Source organism: Euleptes europaea, chromosome 13, assembly GCF_029931775.1.
Source record: "Euleptes europaea isolate rEulEur1 chromosome 13, rEulEur1.hap1, whole genome shotgun sequence".
Lineage (NCBI taxonomy): Eukaryota > Metazoa > Chordata > Lepidosauria > Squamata > Sphaerodactylidae > Euleptes > Euleptes europaea.
The window spans coordinates 10,115,395-10,134,259 of record NC_079324.1 but is presented as its reverse complement, the minus strand read 5'-3'; the positions used below and the strand labels follow the sequence as shown (position 1 = coordinate 10,134,259).

General features: G+C 43.9%; 1 protein-coding gene across 2 annotated transcripts in view; it reads right to left on the bottom strand.

The window, feature by feature from the left end:
- Positions 1-462: 462 nt before the first annotated feature.
- The window catches only part of DCX (doublecortin), a 145,184-nt gene continuing 126,781 nt past the window's right edge, over positions 463-18,865 (bottom strand). For both annotated transcript variants that reach the window (XM_056859395.1, XM_056859396.1), the window contains exons 6-7: positions 9,396-9,490; positions 463-742 (exon numbers count right to left, since the gene is read on the bottom strand). In XM_056859395.1, coding sequence (XP_056715373.1) covers positions 686-742; positions 9,396-9,490 — 152 coding nt within the window. In that variant the 3' untranslated portion in view covers positions 463-685. The remainder of the gene's footprint in view (positions 743-9,395; positions 9,491-18,865) is intronic.

Here is an 18,865-nt window from a genome sequence, read left to right as displayed (position 1 = left end):
GAGTCAAATTTCTATTTATGAAACTCTTTACCGAGCACTTCTTGATATTGTAACGACCCACTCTGTCTTGGCATCTTTTAAAGATGGTGTCAACAGATTTCTCTCCTTGCTGGCTTTGAGTAACAGAAATTGGCATCATACACTATGCAGGTGTGAACTCTCAGAAAGAAAAAATGGGAAACAGGTCTGCTTCTGCAGAATTGCTGCTGGTTTTCATCAGTATCTGGGGAAAAGGTGCTGGTGGCAGGAAATGTTTCCCTTTTGGCATTAGGACAAAATTAGAACATTTGCTATCACAAATATGACATGTGCTAATGCAAAGCTTATACAAAAAAACAAAGGGAGGACACCTATCCTGCAGCCAAAGGTTAATGTAGCACCCCAGAATAGGAGAAGAGACATCTGAAAGGGCATGAAATCAAGAACACCCTGACTTCAAATTGCCAGCAGTGGCCATTTTGCTCTATTATGAAGTTACTCATATCATGGTATCCCTTTATCTCTGTTGGTTGATGGGTGTTGGTTTGTGGCACAGAGGATAAACCATAAGGGGAGGAAAAAGACATAACTTTGTGTCCTTGGATTGGTTTGCAAGCACCAGTGACCTCTCTGCTCCTTTTTGGCAGAAGGACTGCACTGCATCTAAAACAGAGTGTGTATTATACACACAGACAATTGGGTTTCTTTACATGGAGTCTCCAAGGGAATCAGAATCATCCAAGGACAGAGGCAGGTACAAGTCCTGTAAGAAGAAAAAAAGAAGTGTTAACTCCCCCCAATTAGCCTCTTCTGCATTTACAAGAAATTACTTGGGCGGAATTGAGACTTGCATACGTGAAAATATTTTATGTACACTGGTCCGCCTAACTCTCAAATTATCCTTCCCCTCAACTGGGTAAGATATAAAATAATACCCACCCACCCCAATTTTAATCTACAGTAAGGATGTCTGAGGGAGCCAGCATGGTGTAGTGGTTGTGAGAGGCGGACTCTAATATGGAAAACCGGGATCGATTCCCCGCTCCTCCACATGAAGCCTACTGGGCGACCTTGGGCCAGTCACAGTTCTCTCCGAAATAGCTCAGCCCACACTGAGGCAGGCAATGGCAAACCAGCTCTGAATGTCTCTTGCCTTGAAAGCCCTCTGAGATCACCATAAGCCAGCTGTGGCTTGATGGCCCTGTCCACCACCAAAGATGTCTGCGACATCAGGGCTGAACATAAATTGGTAGAAGAGAGGATGATGCTGGAAAAAAGACGTTTAAGCATATTTTGCATTAATTTAAAATATTGGAATGGGTTGCTTTAATTTTTGTTATATATATTTTTGTAATTCCTCTAAATTATAAGTGAAAATTATGTGGAAATTAATTTTAGTGTAGTGGAAAAGACTGCATGATATAATCCAAAAATCATAGTACGGGTTGAGTATCCCTTGTCTGGACTGCCTGGGATCAGAAGTGGTCTGTATTTCTGATCTTTCCGTATTTTGGAATTTTTGCATATATATCTAGCCTGATCTTGTCAGATCACAGAAGCTAAGCAGGGTCAGCCATGGTTAGCATTTGGATGGGAGACCACCAAGAAATACCAGGGTTGCTGTCCAGAGGAAGGCACTGGCAAACCACCTGTTAGTCTCTTGCCATGAAAACCCTAAAAGGGGTCGCCATAAGTCGGCTACGACTTGACGGCACTTTACACACACATATAATGAGATCTCTTGGGGATGGGACCCAAGTCTAAACACAAAATTCATGTATTTTTATATGTTTTATATAGACTTTATACACATAGCCTGAATGTAATTTTAAACAATATTTTGTGTACATTGAACCATCAATGGCTCTGCTGAGGGCCTATGAGTAATGCCTGCATGCCGGCTCAAAACGTCCAGTTTTCGGATCAGTCCAGATATCAGATGTCCAGATAAGGGAGGCTCAACCTGTACAACAAACTGGCACCACTCTTTTTTTCAACTGCTTTAAAAAGTACAGCAGAAACTAAACATTTTCATCTACTTTTTGATATTCAGTGGATGAAGCCAAGAAGGGAACTCTCAAAAGAAGGCTGTGGTGCCGACACCAAACATTCTCTTCTCTATGTTGCCCAAGCAAGGCATCCTCCAAAAATTCTCATTGCTAAGGGTGGGGTTGGGGGTCCATCATCTGGAAGGCTATACATAAAACAGAAACATTACAAACCTGTTAAGTCTCTCTAGATAAACGCTTATTTTTAATCAGTCTTGCACACATTAACTGGAACTCTAGCTATACCATCGGCTGAAGCCACAGCTGTTGCAACTGTCCAAGCGGTCGCTTGGGATGGTTCAGACATCAAGGAAGTAGCACCATTTGAGAACTGTGCCCTACCATCCGGTGTCATGGATGCTAGGGCATGTCCAGGAACTGAAAGCGGTGTTCCAGAACCCTCTGTGATATTGCAAAAGATCCTAGATAACCTTTCGGATGATACAGTGCAGTGGCTTTGGATAACAAAATGAAGTGCCTAGAGTTGCTAGACTGGCAAACAGGTGGTGAAATCTTAAACAGAGCTTACCCCCCACCCTTCTAAATGCATCCAAGTCAGTGGGCTTAGAGGGGTTAACCTCCATTTAGGACTGCACTGCAAATATTGTTTTCCTTTTATGTCTCCTGATGTAGATAGTGAAGTATGGAAGGTGGGAACAGTGACTGGTGGGGCCCGTATCTTTATCCTGTAGGCACTGAGACAGCGTCAATGCCATACTCATGTTCAGGGCATGGTGGTGGTCCAGCTTCCTTCTGGCTCTGATGCCACCTCTTAGCACCTGCAAGTAAGGATGCCGGCCTTCCTGCCCCTTGGGCACCACTCTGGCAGCGGCCGGGCATTACTTCGTTCATTTAGAACGCTCAAAAAAAGAATCTTGCTCGAGGCAGCTAACAAGAAAATAAAGCAATAAGCGAGTTTTAAACCATTCAAAATATTAATAAAATCCCCTCAATAAAATTATCAGCAGTAAAATGATAAGGGAATAAAATCTTACAGACAGCAGGCCACATATAAATTACAGACAGCAGGCCACAGCAAAGGAGTTAAAATACCGAAAGCGGGTACAAAATTATCTCAAAGCCCGGGTGAAGGCACATTTTTTTTCAACTGAAGCCTAAAAGGCAATGAAGCAGGCACCAGGAGAGCTTCCAGGGTGAGGCTGTTCCAGATCTGGGGATCCACCCCCGAGAAACTGTTTCCCATCCCATTTCCCTAGCCACATCTCCTCTTGCTTCTGATTGGTCAAAGGGAAGGCAGTGCCCCAGGTTGCCCATGCAGCAGTCCAAGTGGATCCAGTGCAGTATCAGAAAGTGCCTCCCTGGTAGATTTTGCCTCTTAATCTCACAACAGTATCATGGGATTGCCAGAACCTTTAGAGTCCTCCACATGCAAAGGTCTCCATAGGCAGGACTTTTTTCTTTTCACTCTTGTACACAAAAATGAAATCCATTGTGGTGTAGTGGTTAGGGTGTCAGACTAGAATTGGAGAGTCCCAGGTTCAGATCCCCTCTCTTCCAGATGTTTTCTGGGTGATCTTGAACCAGTTACACGTTCTCAGACTCACCTATCTCATGGGGTTGTTGTTGTGAGGATGAAATGGAGAATGATACACACTGCCTGAGCTCCTTGGAGGAAGGTGGGATAACAAGATACGAAATAAATAAATAAATAAATAAGACTTTGGGCGTCTTCAGTGTTCAACTATGCCTATACGGAGTCAGGCCATGGACCCATCAAAGTTGGAATTGTCTGCTCTGACTGGCAGGAGCTCTCCAAGGTCTCAGGTGAGATGTTCCAGCATCTCCACTACCTGATCCTTTTTAAACTGGAGATGCAGAGGAATGAACCTGGCATGCAAAGTAATTGCTCTACTACTTGGCCACTGTACAAGGCATGACATGGAATGAAAGCATAAGCGGTGGTGAGAGCAGGAGAACAGAGTTTCAAAGTCCCCTTTGAAATGTCTCCTTTTGTGCCTAAAATATTTGACCATGAGCCGATGGCATGGTCCTAATAATTTACTTTGGATTGGGGGAGAGCTTTGTTATATCCTCATACCCGTCTATTAATCAAAATATAGCCATGCCACCCTTTTAATGCCAATGCAGTGCCATTCAGGCTCATCTTCTGGGTTGTTTCTCTGGTGTGTAGCTTTTGTAAGAAAGGGCAGTTTTTATACCGCCATACACAGGGCCTTGTCATGCTGTTCCCCCCCCCCTATATGGAATGTGATTTAATGGAGTCTCCAGTGTTTTGGCAGACAGTGGAATGAAATCACTCCTCTTTGATAATAAATAGTCCCGGATGTATAGTGGAAGTCAAAATGGCGTTTACAATTCACTCTGCACAGGTGCACATTATATGTAGCATTGCTGAACCTCTCTGCAAATTCCTAAGGGATCTCCAGGGCACTGGATGCTGATATAAAACATGAAAACCTAAATGTTCTCTCACTATATCAGAGAACATTTTGGATACCAGGTGTGGGTCTAGCACTACCTAGTGTTGACTCCTTCCTCACATGTTCCAAACCCTCTGTGGCACACAGGGAAAGACAATTTCCCCCCCCTGCATCAGAAACCTCCTCTGGAAAGATGCAATAATGGGTCCACCCCACGTGAAGCTCTGGTCCACAGATTCCAGTAATCACACTCTCTGCACATTGCAGGGTGGGGCAGTAAAGCCATCTCAGAATTCATGGAGCTTCATGCCATAAAAACACATTCAGGATTTGTGCTATCACTTTCTGTTTTGACCTCTGAGGGCTCACCCTATGGAGAAAGTAAAAAGGTCCGGACTGTCTGTATCCATGCACCTTTGTACTCAAGACCCACCTGTTACTGAAAATGAGCACAGTTGTCATCCGTCAGCCCATGATTTTAAATGAGGACAGGCTCCCTTTCTAGGAAGCGATCCTTCTCGGCTGGCACAAAGGCATGAAAACTAAAGGATGTCACCGGCAAACCTCAAGAGCTCCTACAGGCGTGCCTGTCCCAGAAAACTGCTATGACAATGCCAGCAAAACATAATTATAGAGTCCATTACAGCTTGCAAAATGGAGCATAACCTCAACATTGTTCAAAAACCTCCTTAAAAGGGAATATTAGCATGACTGCTTAGAGCATTTGAGATATCCTCATTTCTTTCATTGCTTAACGGGGCAGAATTGCTAGGATTTTAGGCTATTCATGACTGGGGTGAGGGGATTTGGGGTGATGACTGCCATCAACTGGCATTCAAAGATACCCTGCCCCTAAACACTGCCATTGGCGGGACTTCTACTCCATAAATTTATTCAAAGCCAGTGGATATCCCCACATTTCAAGGCAGCAAATTCTAAATTGATAGTTTATCCAAAATTCTTTTTAGATATTCTCTATTAGTATTCTCCCACATACTTTCTTACTATTTTTAAGGTTATGGTAAGGTAAAAAAATTTCCCTCCCTAAAGTCTCAATGTTTGGCTCATAATCAGATGAGTAGATTTCCCCCATTCTGTTCCTTTATCACTCCACTGGGGCGCCACGCTAGAGTATGAGCCTCCTACATCTGTGCCGCCTCCCCAGGCGTACGTCCAGTGTGAGTGCTTGCGCTGGCATCCTGGGAGGTGTTCATGGGGGAGGAGCTGCCTTTAGGCAGCTTCCTAACTCCTTTCAGCCCCCAAAACATGCCTTTTTACAGGTGGCGAGATACGCCTGCAAAATCGTGGCACAGTCCCATAGAACCATATGGGGAGTTCCATGGGGTTTTTTGCTACAGATAATTTTAATTCCGTTTTCGGACTGCTGTGCTGGCAGCCGTCTAACCACCCACCCCTTCAGGAATTAGCTGTTAGTCAGCTGCATTCCCTCTTCAGGTTTTCTTTCTTCCCAGGAGGTATGAGGAGGGAAGATAAGTCCACTGAATCCTTATGGGTGATGATTCCGGGCCCAAAGGAGATTTAGTACTGGGGACGTTCTATCGGCCCCCTGAGCAAATGGCTCAGGGTGATCTTGAGATGGAGAATGAAATTAGGGAAGCATGTAAAGGTAATGAAGTAGTAATAATGGGAGAATTCAACTTCCCTCATATTGATTGGATAAATGTATGCTCCAGTCAAGCCAAAGAGATAAAATTTTTAGACATCCTAAATGACTGTGCCCTCGAACAGTTGGTCATAGACCCAACCAGAGGGGAGGCGATCCTGGATTTAATACTCTGTGGTGCTGCCAGTGATTTAGTGCGGCATGTGGATGTAGTTGAGCCAGTTGGCAATAGTGATCACAATGGCATCAAATTTAATTTATATGTAAATGGGAAAGTGACTGGGAAATCTCACACAATTACCTTTGATTTTAAAAGAGGGAACTTCTCTAAAATGAGAAAACTGGTAAAGAGGAAGTTGAAAGGAACAGTTAGGAGGGTTAAATCTCTTGAAAAGGCTTGGAGGTTACTCAAGTCCACATTACTAGAGGCTCAGCTAGCTTGTATACCGCAGGTCAGGAAAGGTAGTAATAAGTCCAAGAGGTCACCACCATGGCTAACGGGTAAGGTGAAGGAAGCAATTAGAGGAAAAAAGTCTTCCTTCAGAGACTGGAAGGTTTGCCCAAACGAGGTGAGCAGAAGCAAACACAAACTTGCACAAAGGAAATGCAAGCAGATAATTAGAGATGCAAAAAAGATTTTGAGGGGCATATTGCTAAACACATTAAAACAAAAAATAAGAAATTCTTTAAGTATATTAGGAGTAGGAAACCAGCTAGGGAAGAGGTTGGACCATTGGATGACAATGGGAGTAAAGGAACTCTCAGGGAGGATAAAGCGATTGCTGAAAAACTAAATGAATTCTTCTCATCTGTCTTCATTGTTGAAGATACAGGGCAGATTCCTTCTCCTGAACAGAGATTTTGGAGAGGGGAAAATGAGGAACTGATGCAAATAGTGGCAACAAGGCAGGAAGTCCTAGAATGTCTAGACAAACTGCAAACTAACAAGTCACAGGGACCAGACGGTATTCATCCTAGAGTTCTTCAAGAACTCAAATGGGAAATTGCTGAACTTCTAACAAAGATATGTAATATGTCCCTTCGATCAGCCTCTGTACCAGAGGACTGGAGAATGGCCAATGTAACACCCATTTATAAAAAAAAGGTTCCAGGGGGGACCCAGGAAATTACAGGCCATTTAGCTTAATGTCTGTTCTGGGTAAATTAGTGGAAAGCATTATTAAAGATAGAATTGTCAAGCATATAGAAGGGCAAGGTCTGTTGGGCAAAACCCAACATGGCTTCAGTAAGGGTAGGTCCTGTCTCACTAACTTATTAGAGTTTTTTGAAAACGCCAATAAGCATGTGGACAGGAGTGAGCCTGTGGATATTGTGTATTTGGATTTCCAAAAAGCTTTTGACAAAGTCCCCCACCAAAGACTGCTAAGCAAACTTCATAGTCATGGGATAAGAGGACAAGTCCTCTTATGGATTGAGAGCTGGCTGAAAAATAGGAAGCAGAGAGTAGGAATCAATGGTCAGTTCTCACAATGGTGGGATGTGAGCAGTGGGGTGCCTCAGGGATCTGTGTTGGGACCGGTGCTTTTCAACCTGTTCATCAATTACCTGGAGTTGGGGTTAAACAGTGAAGTAGCCAAGTTTGCACATGACACCAAATTATTTAGGGTGGTTAAAACAAATTCAGACTGTAAAGAGCTCCAGAAGGATCTCTGCATACTGGAAGAATGGGCATTAAAATGGCAAATGAGATTCAATGTGAGTAAGTGTAAAGTGATGCATATTGGGACAAAAAATCCCAACTTCACATATACACTGATGGGATCTGTGCTGGCAGCGACAGACCAAGAAAGGGATCTTGGGGTGGTAGTGGATAGCTCAATGAAGATGTCAACCCAGTGTGCGGCTGCTGTAAAAAAGGCAAATTCCATGCTGGCTATAATTAGATGAGGAATAGAGAATAAAACTGCTGCTATCATACTGCCCTTGTACAAATCTATGGTGAGACCACACTTGGAATACTGTGTACAGTTCTGGTCACCACACCTAAAAAAGGATATTACAGAGCTTGAGAAAATGCAGAAAAGAGCAACCAAAATGATTAGGGGACTAGAGCAACTGTCCTATGGGGAGCTGTTAAGACGCTTAGAGCTGTTTAGCTTGGAAAGAAGGCGGCTAAGGGGAGACATGATAGAGGTCTCTAAAATTATGCATGGTTTGGAGAGAGTGGACAGGGAGAAGTTTTTCTTCCTCTCCCATAATACTAGAACACGGGGTCATCTGTTAAAGCTGGAGGGCGAGAGATTCAAAACAGATAAAAGGAAGTATTTTTTCACACAACGCATACGATAGTTAAATTGTGGAACTCCCTGCCCCAGGATGTGGTGATGGCTGCCAGCTTGGAGGGCTTTAAGAGGGGAGTGGACATATTCATGGAGGAGAGGGGTATTCATGGCTGTTAGTTAGAATGGATACTGGTCATGCTGCATACCTATTCTCTCTAGTATCAAGAGGAGCATGCCTATTATTTTGAGTGCGGTGGAACACAGGCAGGATGGTGCTGCTGCAGTCGTCTTGTTTGTGGGCTTCCTGGAGGCACCTGGTTGGCCCCTGTGTGAACAGACTGCTGGACTTGATGGACCTTGGTCTGATCCAGCTTGACCTTTCTTATGTTCTTATGTTCTTAAGATTCTATTTGGCTTCCCCTCCTATGGCAGCCATTTTAGGGTGGTGCTTATCACTCCCTTGCAAAACTCTAAAGGTACCCACAGGCTCAAAAAGGTTGGTGACCCTTGCTCTAGGACATATTTTACTTATTTATCTTTATAAAATGGTCTCCCTGAGCACAGTACTCAAAGTACAGCACAATGATTGAAAAATCAACAGATAGCAAGACTCACAAAATCATAAAAAGCACAAAATATTTAAAAAGTGCAATGAGCAAACATTTAGAGACTATCGATAATAGTCTAGTTTCTAGATTATTACTATAGGATTCCCCCCCCCCCCGCACATAAATGACAGGATTGGTGAAACATATTAGGGCTGGTAGTAAGGAAATAATCTGGAAGGCCCACGAGTAGAACAGCCTGAACACAAGGTCAGTGCCTGGGTTACAAATTACTCTGACTGAAGTAGCAAGGTTAGAGCCTGCAGCTTTGTAGGGCCGGGTGGAATAAAACCACCCTAGATCCTCATGCAATATGCCTCCTGCTGAGTTGCAGAACCACACGTGGCCATATGCCCAGTGGTAGTGCTAAAGTGCAGCAGAGGTTAGTTCAGCCCAGATTTATTTGCTGTATTTACCATCTCTATCACACACCTCTCTCACAGAAAATCAAAGCGGATTGAAGGAGGTTTGGTAAGGTATAAGAAACGTAATACCTTGTGCTTACGGAGGCTCCCTGGACTGGTAGGTGTGGAGATTGGGGACTGCTTCGATTTGGGGGTGGACAGCTGGCTGCTTGATGTTCCATTTGCTGTTGTAAAAATAAGAGAGAAAGCAGTGGACAAAGATGAACCAGAGGTTAGGGGGAAAAAACCATCCAGTTTTCATCAAAACCCGTCAGGATATGAATGCCACAGTCAACAAATTAAAATGTAGATAAAGATTTTCCAGACAGCATTAAGTATCTTTCCCAACATCATAGCCATTGTGACTGCACGTGCACATTTTGATTTGCAAGCAATAGCCACATTTTCTGCGTGGACTACACGGCAGAAGTCTGGGCTTGGCTGATAATGAGATGTGGCCAGCAGAAGCACTCAGGTGAAACCACAGGAGTGGAGGCAGGGATCAGCTAAAGCCCCGGAGGCCCGCAAAGGCAGAGGGTAGTGCTACCTAGTGCCAAGGCAGACAGACTGACAAGTGAACCTCAGAAGCCCGGCTGCCCTACGTAGGGAGAAATCCAGAAGGAATCAGCTGACGGTTGAAGCTGAGCCAGCCAGGGCCAAGGAGGACTCCCTTGGGCTGGAACATGGGACGTGATGAAGAGGCAGGGTTGCCAGCTTCCAGGTTGCACCTGGAGATCTCCCGCTATTACAATTGATCTCCTGACCATCAAGATCAGTTACCTTGGAGAAAATGGCTGCATCCAAGGGTGGACTATGGTCTTATACCCTGCTGAAGTCCCTCCCCAGGCTCCCCACCCCACAAATCTCCAGGTATTTCCCAACCCTGAGCTGGCAGCCCTTGGAAGGGGAGAGGATTTGTGGTGATTCTGGAAGTGAGTGTAAAATGGTCCCATCTAACAATGGTTTATGTATAGTTTTCTTAACACAGTCCTGGTATGGGAGTGCCTGAGGATGATCACAGGGAAGCAAAAATGGTCATGCGGTTCAGCTCTATGGATTTTTTTGAACTGCAAACACAAACTGAGATGGCCCCTTGGTTTTTAAAAAGGAAGTATTTATTTACAAAATGTGTCTGGAAGATCCAGAGCAAAATGTGAAGCGACGCAAGCAACTATACTTATCTTATTCCTGTTTGTATTTACTTAATTGTAATTCGATCACAGATCAGCGATAACATAATCAACAGTCAGCAACCAGCAAAAGGAAATATGCACGTACAGTAAAAAAAAATCATAACCTCGTTATAAACTAAATTCAACCTTACGTGTGTAGTTAATAAAAACATTTAACCAGGTGTTTCCTTATTAAACAAGGTGAAGAACAAAATTTGTCCACATTAAAGGTGGTTTTCTTAAAGTGATCTGAAAGGAGAAGGGGCATATGAAACTTGTCAGGTCTACCTGGAAAAGTGGATAAAATTGGGAAGACATATAAAGAATATTTGCCTTTATAAAATGAACAGAACAACAGCATGCGTAATTGTTTCAACTGCATTTGACTGGCAAGGACAAACCAGTTGAGAATAGGGGGTGGGGGAATATCTCCCAGCTAGAAGAACTGAAGGTCAGGCATTAAAGCGGGCCAAGGCTGAGGCTGTTCGATATTTAGGGAATTCCAAGGATTCCTGTTTGTATTTTCTACCTGGCTTCTCCTGTGTCCTTCAGAGGAGAAAACAACTACTGGCTACTTATGAAAGCAGTGTTTATCTTGCGAACTCACCTTGCTGTAAAACTGTTGTATAGCTGCCATACACCTTACTGCCACAATAAGACTCAACACTAACATAGCTGGACAAACAATTAAAATATATAGGACTGAATGCAGATGAAATGTCATTTTCCACCAATACCCCCTTCATGCTGTAGACCCCCCTTCATGTTATTGCTCAGAGTTTCCGAATCCCCAGGAGCAGAATTTTATGGAGCTCGGTAGGCTACAGTGTGTGTGGGGTGTGTGTGTGGAGGAGGGCAGGCAAGTTCTGCCCCACTGATGGAGAATTCAGCCTGGATCCAACCCATACTCTATTTTGTACAAGAAAATTCATGTAAGGAAAATTTTCTAGTCCACATGTCTTTCATTTCAATACAAGACCCATTAAACCCACAGGTGCCAATAACCTTGGAACCCGTTAGTGAAAGAACAATACCAAAATCTTGCCTTGTCTAAATGTTGCCTTTAAAAAAAAAAAAAACATGCAACCCATCCCCAAGCACACTAGAAGCATCACCTGCTCAAACATAGCTAATTAAAGTCTATGGAAGGGGTACCACTGAAACAAAACATGAAATCCCAGATGCTTCTGTATTGGGCAGAGTGCCAAGAAACTGAACGGAGAGGCATGCTAATGTTGATTGCCGTTTGCAGAAAAATGGATTGTCTGGAACCTTCCAGATAAAGGCTGCAGCACACATGCCGCTTACATCTATCCCGTTCCAGTGCAAAAAGAGCGCCTGTATGCAAATAAGCATTTAAGCATAACTTCTTTATACCTTTCAGCGTTTCTTCTTTACACCTATCACCTCTGGTGGGACTTCTTAGAGAACAGAAATCTGCCATATTAGAAAAACATCTCTCATGCAGTAGCATGTTTTCAAATCTAATTTTAGAGGGAAATATGGATGCAGGGAGGCCTTTGAGATGTGCAAACCTCAGATGAGAAATGTCTTTAACCTTTCCAAAATTCTTTTAGAAGAAGAAGAGTTGGTTTTTATATGCCGACTTTCTCTGCCACTTAAGGAAGAATCAAACTGGCTTACAATCACCTTCCCTTCCCCTCCCCACAACAGACACCCTGCGAGGTAGGTGGGGCTGAGAGAGCTCTAAGAGAGTCGTGACTAGTCCAAGGACACCCAGCTGGCTTTGTGTGTAGGAGTGGGGAAACAAATCCAGTTCACCAGATTAGCCTCTGCCGCTCATGTGGAGGAGTGGGGAATCAAACCCAGTTCTCTAGATCAGACTCCACCGCTCCAAACCACTGCTCTTAACCACTACACCACACTGGCTCTCTTTTAGTTCCCCTTGGACATCATGAGGTAGGGATGCCAATCTCCAGGTGGATCCCCTGGAATTATACTCAATCTCCAGATTACAGAGATCAGTTCATCTGGAGAAAATGGATGCTTGGGAGGGTGGACTCTATGGCATTGTACCCCACTGAGGTCTCTGTCCTCTCCAGGCTCCATCCCCAAATCTCCAGGAGTTTCCCAACCTGGATCTGGCCACCCTACCCCTTCATCCCCAAGTGGCATTCTGACATACACAGCCTTTTCCTGTGGAGGTTAGATTCCAGCCTTGGGCCACCCTCTCCTTCTCCAATACTCCCTCTAATCCCCCCTGAGATTCACTCGAATAACCGTCAGGACATGTTTTACTTGATCAACATGTATATGCAGGGAAGAAAAAATACCAAATAATGTATGACATGGAAGATATTGTTTCCAGGGTCATTATGTTTTCCAAAATACAAAAGAGAGCAATGGAAAAGGCAGGCACAGCCATTAGGGAGGGCTGGCCCGCGGCCCACTTTAGGGTCCCAGCCCACAGGTTGGGAAACACAATGCTGTATAAATGGTAGTTCACTGCAGTACACATGTCATCTCTGCTTCATTAGGGAAGGAGATTCCCAGTTCCCAATCCAATAAGATTTTAAAGCCCCGTCACACAATGCTAAAAAATGACAATTAGAGAACTGGCAAGTCAGTGGGAAATCTGGTAAGATCAATGGGTTTCATAAGGGATGTTCATATAAAGGTTAACAGTTGACAGAAACAATTAGGAAATGGGATCTTCATTCATTCCTTTATAATGAGGTCAAGCAGCTGAGGTGCATGTAATAAAATTTATCTGCTGCCTTCTTGGGGGGAGGGGGGAGTTGAGGATTTAAGGAGGTCTCAGATGGCTTCATTTGCCCTTATTGGCCTTGTCACATGGCCCACCCTAACTGGCTAGATAGCATAATGGCATCATCAAATTTATTATGTGATTCCTGATTAGCTGGGATGACAGTAGGGAGCAGAAAGAAACCCCTTGTCTCCAATGCAAACATAACAAAAGAAAACCCTCCAGTGTTGAAGAAGAAGGGAAAAGGGAAACAAAGCAGTGAACAAACTCAGACATAGAGGACTGTTAAGAAGATTGGGTGGGGGCAACTGAAAATAAACAAATCTGGTGAACATTCAGCACAGTCAAAGGTCCATACAACATTGTAAAATGGTAAATTCTTCCAATTTTCTATGGGAATATCAGTAAAGATGGCTCTACATCCCAAGTGCCCACTAATGGCAGGCAATTGCCCGCCAACGTCTGCCCCTGCCTGCCAACACTGACCTGGTTGGCAGGCAGAAGCAGGCCAGCCAAAAGGGGGGGGGGGAGCGCGATCGGGGCACGCGCAACATGGTGTAACTTCCATGGCAGTGCGGAAGCACTGGCATTGCACTGGGGGGGGGGCACTCTATCACTCTCCCCCAAACACTATGGAAACCATAGAGTTTTGGGAGCAAATGCTAGAGCATCCACACCAGAAGAGATGTTCGAATTGTTCGAATGCCCTGATCGTCACCCCCTGTACATGTCATCCCCAGATCTCCCGCCAGTTGCCAGGAGGGACCTGGCAACCCTACGGTGGAGCCAGCCACAAAATGACTGCCACAGCTTAACTTCAGTAACACAGTATAGATCCTTGTGCTGTGGTGGCAGCTGCTGCTGCCAAAGCAACATTTTAAAAAACCTGCACACCCGATCAGATCTCCAACAGTCAATCAGAAGCCCTGCGGGGCAAAAGCCCTACCTGGCCCCGCCGACTTCCTAAAAACACTTGGCGGGCACCAGAAAAGATGTAAGCAGAAGCCATGGCGTCCAAGGGCACCATGCTGGGGACCCCTGGACCACAGTGTAGGATTAATATGGGGGAGATCTGGGCTCAAATCCCCATTCAGCAATGAAGTTCCTGATATTGGGATTTTGAATCAGCCACAGTCTGTCAGCCTAACTTATATTTCAGATAATTCCCAGTGGGTAGCCGTGTTAGTCTGTCTGCAGTAGTAGAAAAGGGCAAGAGTCCAGTAGCACCTTAAAGACTAACAAGAATATTTCCTGGTAGGGTATGAGCTTTCGTGAGCCACAGCTCACTTCTTCAGATACAGCTAGAATGTGAATCTTAAAGACAGATGGATTCACATTCTAGCTGTACATGAAGAAGTGAGCTGTGGCTCACGAAAGCTCATACCCTACCAGGAAATATTTTTGTTAAGTCTTTAAGGTGCTACTGGACTCTTGCCCTTTTATATTTCAGAGTTGGTGAAGTTAAAGAGGAGGGGGATGAATGGCCCCCCCTCATCTCTTTGGAGGAAGGGTGAGATAAAAATGCAACTAATTGCTCCATAGGTCACAGTTAGAATGCAAATCAGTAGTAGAAGCATTCTATCTGTACTACCTTTTGACACATTCATCTTTAAGTATAACCTTTGGGAATCATTCTGAAGTCAGCGCAGAATGATGTTACTTGGGAAGCATGATGTAGGAAGTATTCTGCAAGATCCTGCAAACTGAAAAAAAAATGCTTTTGTTTGTTCTCTGTTGGCCTGGTTGAAAAGCAAGAAATGGGAGCACCCTGTCAGACTCTCACTGGCTGGATCACAGCTTCCCCAGTCGGGCACAGCCTGCTAGACACTATAGCTAGAGAAGGTCATGTTTTAATTTAAAATCAATGTCTTCTGGATCTACCACTGGTATCTACAAAGGGCATGCAAATGTTAATCGTTCTTTTCTCCTGAAAGCAACACAGACCCCCTCCTCATATCACCCAACAAAGGACTGATTCAGACAGACAGCGGAGGTGGCAGTGGCCATTCGATACGAATGCATAGAGATAGATTCAGCCACGTGGCCAGTTCCCTCCCTGTCCCTCCAAAATTCTGTCGAAATGGAGAGAGCTGCCTTGACAGCGTGGAGCCAGAATTTCATTTCCTGGCTCTCTGAATCCAGCCCAAATATTATCTATGCAATCAAGACCCTGCCTGCATACACAGAGGTTTTAACAGAAAGAAGCAACCAGTCCCCGCTAGGATGCCAACCGGAAACTGAACTTCAGGTACGACCAGGAAACAGCACATTCATTTCCAACTGCATTTTTTGCTGGTCCATTCCTTTTATCATCTGCTTAGCTGCTCCGATCATAGTTCTAAAAGGCCAAACAGTGAATTCCTGACCGGAACGCCTGCGCCGGGCTTAGGAGGCAACGCTTGTGAATTTCCCAGGCTCTGTTCCTGAGAGATGCTGTAACCTGGCTCCGGTTGCTGATAAGCCAACCAGAACATTGGACTAGACAGATCACTGGTCTGATACAGCAGCAGTCTTCTTATGTTCTTACATTCTTATAGCACATGGAATGCACCAACTATTGCCACAGCAGAGACTATGGTCTGATCCACCCAGATTTTTGCCCAATCTCACCCAATTACCTTTCTTATTACGGCCCCCATTGCACACAGCTTTTGTCCATGCATGTCCTATAATCTGTATCCATGTGGTGGTCAAAGGGCATCCTGTTGCCCCTTTTTCACCAGTGGAAAGGTTGGCTGGATCTAACCCTATGGATTTAAGCAGACTGATTACTTCAGTCTTAGAGGCCTGTGGTCTGGCTTATTTGATTAATGGATCAGACTGAACAAAGTACTTCAAATCCAAGTACTCTCATTTGAATAGGTTCCTGGAGGGAAGAAGAGGACCTTTTTTATGAGAGGTATGAACAGAAACACAGTACGAGGCACACACGGAGAATGGGATTAGAATGTAAATAAAGAGAAATGCAAAGGGGGGAAATATTTTGAAGGAAATCAATGATGGAACACTACTTTCATTTGTCAGTAGGACTCCCTGCAGAGACCCTGTTGGAAGTGATTGATAGAAAGTGAAGTTTACATGGATTGGAATCAGGGTCTGTTCATTGGGACTCAGCCATTCCCTGCCTCTCCACTGCTGCTTTGGAGCATTTTCTTTCTGCTTTTAATTTCTCCTCAAGTGACCCTAGGTTGATATCATTCCTGGATGTGATGAAATCATAACAGCCAATCAGATCTGGCTATCGACTGACAACATGAAGGGTAAGTGGAGCCTATTTAGAGTAGGGGCAATTTATGCCTATATTAGTTACATTAATGATCCTACAAATCACAGACCAGTCTATTCCCCTTTGCAACCTTTCCATAGTTACCCCTGAAAAATCAGCCATTAGCGAGCCCCTTTCAGTGACTGACACACCCTGCAAACCTCTTTGCCAGTCGGAACAGACATAACTGAGCAAGATGGGCCAATGAGCCAATTTAGTATAAGGCAGCTTCATATGTTTGCTACAGAATAAAACAGTACCAGCCATTTGCCAACATGAAAGAGTAACACAGATCCTACAATAATGAGATGCCAATATCCACGCGCTTCCACTTCCATTTTGTTCTGCTGTATCTTGAGATGAATAATGAGTCTAATTAAAAGATGCTATTATGGTTAATTTTTGAGGAGCAAGGAAAAGGAAAGCTCTGATCACATTGGGATATGAATTCAGATTGACGCATGAAATAATAGCACAATGATGAGCCAATTACGATTCAAACAAAATGGGAATAATTACGCGGCTCAAAGGAAGCCTTCTGCAACCTCCTTTTAAATATTTCACTAGCATCGAGCATCTCTGGTATTAAACCCCCACCCTTTTCTACACCTATATCCACGTTCAGAAGACCATTGGTAGATGCTTTGGGCCATTTAACAACAAGATCTTTGGAAACTCCAAAGTTTATCATTGGGGATTCTGGGGAGGGAAGGAAACCATTTGCAGGGAACAAATAACTGAAATAGCAGCATGACAAATGCAGGAGCTTGTGATGGGAGAGCTCCCCTGAACTTGGACCACGGTGGCTTGGCCGTAGTGAAAAGCACCTAAGGATGCTCAAAAATAGGTTCACCCTTTTTATTTTGCTCATTTTATTTTGAAGAGAATGCTTCATTGGCTTTGACACTGTCCACTGTCTACACCTCTGAATAAATGACCTTTTGAGGTACTCGTGTAGTCGTGCTCAAGTTATAATTAAAAAATAAGAAAAGTTTTTGAACCCACCTTGGTTTTTGAATACAAATGTTATATTTTTTAAAAAAAGTTCTGAACTATGAGAATGTGTCAGGCCTTGCACAATTTAAAAAGAATAATTTAAAAAATGCTTCCGCTGTAGGAGAAGAAAGCATTTTAAAGGATTTTTATTGCACTCCCATGCACTTTAAAAGTAAATTTCTAAGCCCCCCTCAAAAAAAACCTGTTAATAGCATTCTTAATTTAAATTATGAGAATATCATTTTTAGTGACAAGGAAATAATCTCAAGCTACCATCAAGCTGGTAAATTTGTGTATTAGTACTGTATGTAAATTCAACAGGGAAGTATAGTAGACAGGATAAGACTGAGCCCAGAGCTAGTCACCATTTCTGAGTCTTCTCTACCACCAGATTGTTGTAAGAAAAAAGGGAAAGAATCATGAGCTCCTTGGAGGAAGGGAGGGATAAAAATGAACTCAATTCACCAAGCTCTTTCTTTTTGAATTCCCTGGCAGGAGTTGTGTGGACCAATATCAGCAAGGAAATCACATGGTGCACAAAGAATCTGTGTACTCCCTGGAACATGAGATATGACACAGGGGCATCTTGGCATGGGGGGGGGGGAGCTGTTATTCCCATGATGGCCAGCCATTCTGGATGTGCAAGGGGTGCAGCTAAAAAATGGAGCGGATGTTCTTTGTTGAAATTAAACCCTCTTTGCTGCTCCTGCCTTCCAATCAGGGTTGCCAAGTCCAGGTTGGGAAATTCCTGGAGATTTTGGGTATAGGGGTTGGGAAGGGTGATGTTTGGGGAAGGGTGGTACCTCAGTGGACTATAATGCCATCCAAAACAGGTATTTTCTCCAGGGGGATGGATCTCTGTTGTCTGGAGATTGGTTGGAATTCCAGGCTCCACATGGAGGTTGGCAACCCTACTTCCAAAAAGTGGTGCAAACTGTACATGACTGGTGGGAAGGCATCCAACCATCTTCTTAGTGGCTTTCCTCTGATTTAAGTGGTTCTTCCTCCAAGTTAAGTAGCTCTTCTTCCAATGGAAGTACCGCTTAAGTTGGAGGAAGGCCCCTTAGATAGGAGAAAGGCTTCAACTTTGAGCCAAAAAGGAAAGTGGGGTACAAATATTTTAATAAATAAATGAATATATGTGTGTTTATTTATTAGATGTGTATGCCACCCATTCCTGACAAGGTCAAGCTCTGAGCGGCTCACAACAAAGTTAAAATACAATAAAATATAAATACATTAATACAATTAAAATTTAAATTACGTCAATTAAAAACAGGTGCCGAACTACAAGCAGTAAAAACCATGTCTGCCATCCATCCAGGGGGAGATCTCAGTCAAACAAAAGCAACCCCTTATCAATAATGAAGGAAGGTGAGGGGGAAGGCGGCCAGCAGAA